The sequence below is a fragment of the Cyprinodon variegatus genome, unplaced genomic scaffold (assembly GCF_000732505.1).
Source record: "Cyprinodon variegatus isolate N-32 unplaced genomic scaffold, C_variegatus-1.0 Scaffold160, whole genome shotgun sequence".
NCBI classification, from domain to species: Eukaryota; Metazoa; Chordata; class Actinopteri; order Cyprinodontiformes; family Cyprinodontidae; genus Cyprinodon; species Cyprinodon variegatus.
In genome coordinates, this window is record NW_015150613.1 from 169383 (window position 1) to 179394 (window position 10012).

The window sequence follows — 10012 nt, forward strand, 5'->3', positions numbered from 1 at the left end:
TATCAACCCTACATGTAAACAGAGTTTTATAGGGCCCCCCAGGAACCTGGGGCCCTAGGCAACTGCCTAGTGTTGCCTAATGGTAAATCCCTCCCTGCTTTTTACTCTTACTCACTAAATTTGTATACAAATATCTGTTTATACTTTCTTCAAACTGGGCTTGTTAATTGTATAAATATTGAAAACAACAGCAGCTTCAACCAAGTAGAAAGAAAATCAAGAGCAGGAAGAGAAGCTTTTCAGTTGGAGCCCTGTTTGTTTTAAAACACATTTGCCATCCATTCCCACTTTGTTAGATTTAAAATGTATTTGTTGATTATGTTTTAGTTTCTGCTTCAATTGCTTTAATGCTCTAAATACAGGTGCGCCAAAAAGTATTCAGCTGTTTATAGAAATATTCAACGTCTATTAAGTTCAATCTTTGTTATTCTGTCTGAAATTTTAATTTAGAACAAAACCAGTCAGTGTGTTATTTATGTTATATATACCAACACAGTCAGCAGAAAAAATGAAAATTTACATATTTTCTGTATGTAAAAATGTTTATTTAAAAGTATGTTTTAAGTTATTTTTTTATCACTTAAAGCAAAATCTTATTTTTGCTTTTTTAAGTACAAATACAGTTTCACTTGTAAAGAAAAGTAGTATCAATACATTTGGTTATTTGTAATTTTATTAAAGAATAGAAGTACTTCTGCCACCTCTACTAGAAGGTAATTGGGGTGTGTAATTTCTATACTATTCATAGCCCTTTAAGCTCCCCCAAGTTTTTTTTAAAGGATTTCATAATAGGGCATAATTATGAAGCTCTAGGAAAATGAAACATGGCTTAAAAAAAAAAAAAAAGTAAATCTAAAGTGTGGCATGGATTCAGATCACAGCCCCGCCCACTCAGTAGAAACTCCTTTCACTGCCTCCTTTCTTTCTCTTCCATTTTAATTTTTAATTCTTGCATTGGCAAAATAGGTTTGGACTTTAACTAGGCCGTTGTAGCAGACTAAATCTTTACCTAAAGTACTGCTTTATGTCTTGGCTGCTGCTAGAAGTTCATCTCTTCTCTATACTTAAGATTTCCAGGATTGACCCTCGCTACTATCCTTACTAAAAAACTCCAGAAATCTGGATTTATGCAGAGATTAAGTTAAACAAACCAAAAATCTGAACTTACTAAGTCACATTTGAAGGTTTCAATACATTTTCTTTTGGAATATCTGTGTAAAGGAGCATAAATACATACACATTCATATCACTTTTATATTCATTCACATAGACTAAACCATGTCCATCTGATGGATCATATAACATCCCACTACAGCACATTGTGGTTCTTTTTCAGAGGAAACAGGATTTTACTAAGGTGATATATTTCTGTTAAAACAATGCGTCTTCCTTTTTTCATTGAGAAGTGGATAAACAAATAAATCAGAAGCATTTCACGACCTTCCCTAACGCTTTTGGAACAGCTATGTAATGATTTTGCAAGAAGGAGACTAATCAGATTAGCTGCAATGATAGAAAGTGCTCGGTGCAAGGAGAAAGCATGTCAGAGCGTGAGCGACTGTAGAGGATATTTAATATTAGTCAAGCTTATCTCAAACCCAAAGCGTCAGACAGAGTGTCCTCTGAAGGACTCAGGAGGATAATTAACCCCAAAGAAGGGGTTTGGGAGAATAACGCTTGGGTTTATTGGAGGAAGATAAGAAATAAAGACAGAGAGCTGACGCTGTAACAAGGTTAGGATGGGAGCTGCATGTGTGGCTGCAGCAGAAGAGGCTCTTAAACCGATCGTTCAGGATGGACTGATGGGAGCAGACAGAAAGATGTAACCTCTGCGCCTCGTTGGACGAGGCGGCAGCTGGACGTCAGACACCTTTCTGTTCTCCACCGATCGGGTCATCTGAAGATACAACAGGATGACAGGAGAACAAAGGATGTTTAGATTCAGGGCCTCAGATGGAAATCACACCTGCAGACAAAAGAAGGAAGGTTAAAGCATCCAGAAGCTTCTATGGAAAGTGGTCCTCTGGAGCTGTAAATGTAACTTTAATTAAATCAGAACCACTTCAACACACCATCCATCTTAATTTCCCCTCGGTTCAGACTTCGTCCTCTCGCTGTGCTTCCTTGGGTTTTGTTTAAACTGCTTCTCTGTGACTTTCACTCAATACATGTCTAATCTGCCGGCTTTTTGCACCTTTTCCCATTTCCATAATCAGCTGCGACCCCTCATTTTCCCGTCAGACGTGGAGTTTTCTTTGTCAAAGACGTCAAACTTTTGATTCGCAGCCTTTCAAGCTCCCCAGCTTGAAAACTCTTGCAAGCAGGAAGCTAATGGCTCCATAGAACGTTAATGTAAAATGTATTCAAGCAGCTTCATAGGGCAGCGATTACAGAAATAAGCCAAGATTGCTGTGTTGCACCAAAGTACTAAGAGCCTCCTGAACAATATCAGGCTGTTATTTCTGTTGAGAATCTTTAATGGCTCTTTCATCTAAAAATACTTTTTTTTTATTTCCTGCTGGTCTATAAAACTTAAGCTTTGCTTTTCAAGTATTTGAGACTTTATATACCCTAATAAACTCCACAGGTTGCTTTATTATACTATACAGGGGATGGAGGAAAACCTTTTGGCCTCCATTGGATTTGTGGAGGAAAATAGGAGCTGGGTTCTGCTAAATAAATGAAGTGGTACGCAGTGTGAGCAGCTGTACAGAAAACAATCAGGGTGGGAAGGAGAACAAGTCCGTAAATGGGGTTACTTAGTTTGCCCACATTCATTTTTTTCTTTTTTTTGTTCAATTGTGCAGATTTAAATTACATTAAAAGGATTTCTGAATCTGGTTAGAACCGGATTATTTGTATAAAACCCTAAAACCGAAGCAGATCGAAGTCTTTTTCATTGATCTCTGTTTGTGCTCGAGAGTTTGGGTTCAATAGAAACTGTTTTAGCAGAACCGAAATAGAAGGGAGGCTGAGCAGTAAAAGGGAGGATAAAGTGTTTGAAGCAGTGAGGAGATGTCAGTTTACATGCAAACAGATCTATAGTTGTCCTTGATCTTGTGCTGAATGACTTGAAGTGTTTGAATCAGCAGTTTAATTTCACTCTAAACAATTAAAAAAAATTCAACATTCAATTTGTAAAATTGATTGAATTAAAAAAGAAGCTGCTGCACAATTACTGGTACAATCTTTTAATAGTTTTTATTATGCTCCCATTTTAAGATAAGAATAAGTTGTCATCTTGTATATTTATCTCTCAGAGATAAACACTCTATGAATGAGAGGTCCAGTTCCCTTAGCTACTGTCCGAAGACGGGATACGTATTGAACTTGAAATCAGGCACAGGAAGGCTGATGGACAGAAAATCACCAAATCTACTGGTCAAAGAACTCCGATAAAGATTTACATCTTGGGAAAATCAAGCATCCTTAACTTCTTAGTCAGAAAAAAGCTTTTATTTTCTAAAATCAAAAGTATAAACATATAATGTTATCTAAACTGTACTTTATTTTGATCTGAAACATGGTGTAAACTAAGTTTCTGAACAACAAACAGAAGGCAGGTCTGCTGTAACACAAAATCTGAATATGTACAACATTTTAGTAATGTTTACTGTTAGTTAGGTGGTGGATCTATGATGCTGTGGGCTGGTTTCCCTTCTATAGGCTCAGGTAACGTCTGAGAATGCATGGCATCAAGACTCTGTTAAAGTACCAGCAGGATACTTTATGATAATGATTGTCTTAGTTACTTTTAATGGGACAATAATCCCAGACACAGGGGATAATAAATATAGGAATGCTTTACCAAAACTAGGGACATTTTTCTCCCAGTCTACTTTAATCTGGATTAAATAGATTGAAGGGAAGATGAAAAACTTGACAAGACAGAACAAAAGGTTACAGTCCAGTCCTCAGAGGCTTCTGTCCTGCAACTTTCAGATGATCCAACACACCGTGATGAAACGGCTAAACTGTCTCCTCAGCATGAAGTCAGGTTCTCCCAAAATCTTGCTAGAAATCAAATTTAATGGTACTAAATCAGAGACACATCTAAATGGAGTTTGACACCTATGATCTCCTTCTCTCTTCTCAGTAATCTTGTGAAATCTTCTAAGGAAAAAACTAAGTGCTGGTAAAACGTTTAAAGAAGAAGGACCAGCAATTAATTCACTAGGATTCTGTTAAAACCATTTTTTTAAGATAGCAGGAAAAGCATAGATAGAAGCAAAGGACTTTCCGACTTTCCGCCTGCTGAATAAATGTGCTGAAATCATAGGCTGAACCTTTCAGATTGAGATCATTCTGCTGGAATAACAGCTGGAAACCAGTAGTTGAACAGAATAGAACTTTATATAAGTCTCTATGGTTTTATTTATTACTCAGATTTTAAGTCACCTTCTTAAAGCATCATGTGAGTTTTCCATTGGATGCATCATTTGTATTCATGTTAGCTGCTTGTAAAGCTAACACATCCAGATGGATTCAGAGAAATAACTTTGGTTAAACTGGTAAATTATAAAAATGGTTCTTAGATTTAATTTGGTTCCTATCGGATGGTTAAAGTGTCTCCATGGCTGCTGCTTCTGTAGCCTCACATTGATCTATCCTTAAGTTTTCTCTCTAAATGTCTCTTTTCTGTTAGATTCCTTTTATCCCCAGTTGCGGCATTCAGTGATGGAAGTTATGTTTTGTCTCTGCATGCAGCAGGAAGCCATGCAGTTCACCTCAACTCCACGCTTTAAGGACTTTTAATCAACTTTGCTTTAATAATGTATTGTGATTTGACTGAAGCGATAGATTTTGTTGCCAAAGGGTCCTGGCATGATCAGATGGTCCGTGGTGCAGAGCTAAATCTGCCAGAAGTAGAACAGACTGATTAACCTAGAGTGCAGGAAATAAAGTATTTTCTTTCTTTTTTTTTTTATAGCTACAGTAATTATTTCCTAAAACCTAATATATGCTGCTCTCAGTATTTACAGCTACTATCATTTATTTGTAATAAAAGACAGGATGTCTTAAATCAGTGGAAGTTTTGCTTTTCAGGATTGTTTCACTTCCCTTCTGCTATACATTGGAAGATTTTCTTTTTTAAATATTAATTTCCTTTTTATTTTAATCATCCTTTTCTTTAATTTAATTAAATAAACTGATTGATCAGGGTAAATCGGGGTAAATAAATCAGGGTATTTCTTTCTCATTTCACTATAAAATATGCTTCTGTTGCACAGATAGATTTTTAATTCACATAAATTGCACCATAACTGTTGTGTAGACTAATGAATACATCTCCAAAAATATATATATATATTTTTCTGAATGCGTTTTTAGAGCCAACCCGATGCTAAATAAGTCTTCATTTGCTGTTAATTGTCTTGGTCTTTCTGATTTGCAGAGAGGTAGAGCAAGATGAAAGCAATCGGAGCTGCGGTACTTAGCGCCGTGTTCTGCACCGGTAAGCACAAACAGAACCAGTCATTTGGGAGGAAGTTTAGATAAATGAATGTTTGAAACAGACTTCCTTCGAAAAACAAGCTTAATGATTTAAGTAAAAAACTCTCCATTGAAGCTAAATAAGGTTGTGGTCTGTTTTTCGTTTCCTCTCGTTTTCTTTCTGTTGTTATGGAATATTGTAATCAGGCTAATTTTGGGCAGCATTTACATTTCAGATATTTTCATGTTTAATGTAGAAGTTGTTTGCTTTTCAGAACAAAAGAGCTGATTATATTCTTCCTTTCTTTTTTACACAGTTGTGTCAGCATCTTCTAAAGGTAAAGCTGCTTGTTTGGATGATGATGCAGGAATAAAAGAAAACTTTTTAAAAGTTAACAGCTTCCTGTTTCTCGCAGTCAAAGATGAAAGCAGGACGGCCTTCTTCGGCGAGGACGTCCACATCGAGGTCTCCTCCTGGAACGAATCGGACGTTGTGTTCAAACCCAGGACCAACAGCTCCTACGAGGTGCATGTGCTGCGGGCGGGCCGGGTGATGAACCAGAACAAGTCTGAGGTCAACTCTCTGGGCCATGTGGTGCTGAAGGACGTCCAGGAGGAGGACGAGGGGCTTTACATCATCACAAGCAGCAGGAACTCCAGCATGGTCAAACACTTCACCCTCATAGTCAGAGGTAGGTTTCCTGCAGAGAGAGGAGGCTGCAGGAGATTCTGCAGCTCCTCCAAAGAAACTGCACCTCTTCTGTTAGCATTCGGCTAATTAGGCACTAAATAAAGACATGCAGCTTCAGCCTTTCTGTGATTTAATCAGGGTGAAAAATACACCAAATTTTTTAAACAGATAATCCCCATACAAAGCTTCAGCAGTTAAGAATCGTATATCATTTCTATTCTCTGCATGTAAGAACATTTTTGTCAAAAAAAAAAAGTACAAATGCATGAATTTCTCAAACTCAACACCGTTAAGCACAGTTAAGGAAAATAAATCATGTTGAATAAATAATGTTTATATATTTCCTTGGTATTATTGTTAAAACAACCTTCTCTAACATAAGTTAGGTCATAACCGTTAAAGAAAGACTATTATTCAAGTTAAACAAGTCTGACCTCTGCTGGCAGCTGATTTAGCTCAGAATTCAGAAAAGTTAACATTAGATAACTAAATAGTTTTAAATAACATAACGACTGAATGATGAATAAGTAAATATAACAGAAAACTGTTTCAAGTTTACATAAAAAAGGAAATTTTAATCATCGTGACAAGAGTTTTAAAACAAAACATTTAAATACCAAAAGTACATCCATAAAGAAGAATCAGTTATTTGTCATTTGTCAGACTGACCTTCAGCACCTGACTAATTTTAATTCTTTGTTGACAATAATCTGTGTCTCTATCTTTAATCCTCTTATATTTATTAATTCATTTATTCCTGATGATCAGACTGCGCCTCGGAGCAGGTTGTGAAATATGGCGATACGTACATCATCCATCTGAGCCGCATTGAAGGCCCCATCACGCTGGAGTTCAGGTACGTTTGGAAATCAAACCCGCAACAAATATGGACTCAGTTTGTTTTACATGTAAACATCTTAAAAGTATGGTGTGCATTTGTGTTCAGACCTATTTAGTTGATATTGATGACCAGCGTTCTAGGTGCAAAGGTGTTTATGAAACTACTCCAGCTCAGTCAGATGAGATGCATCCTTTAATAACACGTCTCGAGTGTTTGCTCTCGGTTTATTTATTGAATCTAAATGTTTTACTTTGACTAGGCCTGTCAGGATCTGCAAGTTGGGTATTGGTTGTGATTTGTATGGGTGATGGCTTGCCATACTTAGTTATTTTCTTTCCATTTGGGGTTTTCCGTACCAGTTTTGTTTGCTTTCATGTTTTCTAGGTGTTTTTTTAGTTTATTTTCTATTGCTTATTTCTATGTTTTTTTAGTTGGTTTTACCTTTACTTTCACTAGACTTCAGTTATTTGAAAGATTCTCCTTGGTTCCTTGTTTTATTTTTTTTTACTATTTAATTATTTCTCAGCCAATTGTAGATTTTTTATTAGGTATCATCATCTTGCTTTGCTGCATTTGAGCGTCTGACTGCATTCTGGTCCAAATCAATGATTAATTTATTTGATATGAACGCCACATGTACATCGGGTAACCAGATGGACTGATTGGGTGTGTTAGCACAAGTGCTAATTTTCAACATCAGTCCATACAGAGGCATTTAGGACATGATCACAGTTACACTATATCTAGAGAAAAGAAAAATAAACATTTTAAATTTAGATTAACAATGTGAATAATCTGTCTAGACCTTAATCACTGTTTTAACTCCATTAAAGACGTGACGTGGCCATTCTAACACATTTTTACTCTTTGCTCTGAACCAGTCCTTTGAATCTCTGGCTGATTACGAAGGAGACCCTCTGACCCGCTTTCATGTCTTTAGCAGCCTTTGTCGTTTTCCACCAGGATCTTCTTGTTTTTTTGCTCTATTAATCCTCCCACCAAATCTGACCTGCTTTCCATTCTCAGCTTCCCAACATCATGATGCTGCCATCACCCTGTTTCACCCTCCATCTATTTTTCTGCACAAAGACAATGGCTGTCTCCGAATGTCCACCCTTACCCCTAAATCCCTCAATCACTATATACACTGCAAAAAACATCTAGAAATAGGTAAAAAATGTCTTAAATTAAGTGTATTTACCCTTACTTTGAGCAGGTAAATAAGATGATCTGCCAATGGAATCAGTATTTTTACTCCTAAAATAAGATAATTAGATAATATACACTTGCAATAAGACAAAGAAATTGTTTTTTTCTTATTTTAAATGTAAATTGTCTTTTTCCATTGGGCAAAGTGTCTCACTTACCTCCTCAATTCAAGAAAAAATGCACTTAATTTGAGTAAAAATGACTTATTTAGATTTCCACAGGGGACTATATATTGGACTTTATAGTGAACTCAGTTAACTTACCGATCGGAAAGACGATCACTGCTTTTTGCTCCCCGTTGGTCACGTAACTCCTCCTTCACTGTGCGGTGCCTGCGCCATCTTTGTTATTTGCCACCGCTGTCATGTAGCAACTGCGGGCCGCTGTGGCAGCTAATCCCATAATGCTTTGCGAGGAATTCTGAGATATCTGCTCATAGTGACCATGGATGATCACTACTTTTGAAGGTGCATTGTGTGAAATTTAGAGTCCACTACTTTTTCAACCCCTAGATGTTCGTGCACAAATGGTGTAACCACTATATAGTGTCCTATATATAGCGGTTAGGGTGGATCTGCAACTCCACCCAAGTTCCTGCAGGGCTCTGAATGCTCTCTGTTCTTAGATTGAATTTACAAACAGGAGGTCTGTTTTAATGAATTAACTGGCGTGTGAAGGCATCTGGTTTAATGGGACTTTATTTAGGGGAATCAGAGTGAAGTGGGCTTAATACAAATGCACAAGATTCTTTTTTTAATCCACTTTGCACTTATTTGTGTTGGTCTGTCACATAAAACCCTAAGAAAAGATTGTTTAGTTTGTATATTTCCCTAATCAGCATATTTTTACTGACTGGTCTGTTTTGGTTTAAATATCCACTAAATGTGATTTCCTGTCTTAAGGCCCACTCTGGTCAGAATCAACCAGACGTTCGTTCCGTACACCTCTGAGCCTCCGCCTGTGCTCCTCTACAACAAAACCACGGTGCTGGGAGAAGATTACGTGGACCGCCTGAGGGTGTCGGAGAGGCAGGTGGTTCTGCACTCGGTCCGGATGACGGACGAAGGAAGCTTCACAGTTCTGGACCGAAACGGTCACACCAAGATGAGGAGCTGCCTGAACGTCAGAGGTGAGGAGGCGTCTGAGCTTCATCTGCAGCTTTACAGATAAAACCTGATCCTTAGTCTCCTGTTTAAAAGATTAGCTGTAATAATCAGTGGAGAATTTTGCTCCTTAATTATTTTAAAAAGGTCAAGTTTCCAGATTCTCTTTTTTTTATTTCAACTTCACCTAAACTAATACTGTACCCACTTTAAAAAGGATCGGGCTAATCTTTAAAACTTTTTCTTTTCACTGTTTAAAGTCGATCAGTAAATGTTTAAACATTTAAGCTCTAAACCAGCAGCTTATGGACTCATTAACAAGGGGAAACAGGTTTCACCAGAAGAGAGAAACTAATTTATTTACATTTATTCAGAGATATGCATCAGAATCACACATAAACATGGAGGAATGATGGGAACAGCTGATTCTAAACAGGACTGAGCAGGTGTTCCATGGATGATGAGTCCCGTCCTGCAGGCACCCAAAGCAGCAGAGCAATAAATAGCAGGTACAGAGAGGGCAACACAAAGACAGGATGTTTGTCACAGTTCATCCACCGCTCAGCTGCTGCCTGATGATGTGGGCGGGTCACCCTGCAATTAGTCACATTATTCTCCTGTAGGGGTTACAGTTAAGGCTTCTTTGTATCTATGCTTTTCCTGCTGATCTGAACTTTGATTAATGTCATCTAAAATATTATATGCATCAAAATCTTTCAGTCTCATGTGTTGCAT

The 10012-nt window shown here is 37.4% G+C and overlaps 1 protein-coding gene across 1 annotated transcript in view; it reads left to right on the top strand.

Moving 5' to 3' along the window:
• Positions 1 to 10012, top strand: part of LOC107086726 — a 38062-nt gene that overhangs the window by 2041 nt on the left and 26009 nt on the right. Inside the window, exons 2-6 of the mRNA XM_015377854.1 lie at positions 5396 to 5455; positions 5751 to 5771; positions 5850 to 6125; positions 6893 to 6980; positions 9077 to 9303. Of these exons, the coding sequence (XP_015233340.1) occupies positions 5410 to 5455; positions 5751 to 5771; positions 5850 to 6125; positions 6893 to 6980; positions 9077 to 9303 (658 nt within the window). The 5' untranslated portion in view covers positions 5396 to 5409. The remainder of the gene's footprint in view (positions 1 to 5395; positions 5456 to 5750; positions 5772 to 5849; positions 6126 to 6892; positions 6981 to 9076; positions 9304 to 10012) is intronic.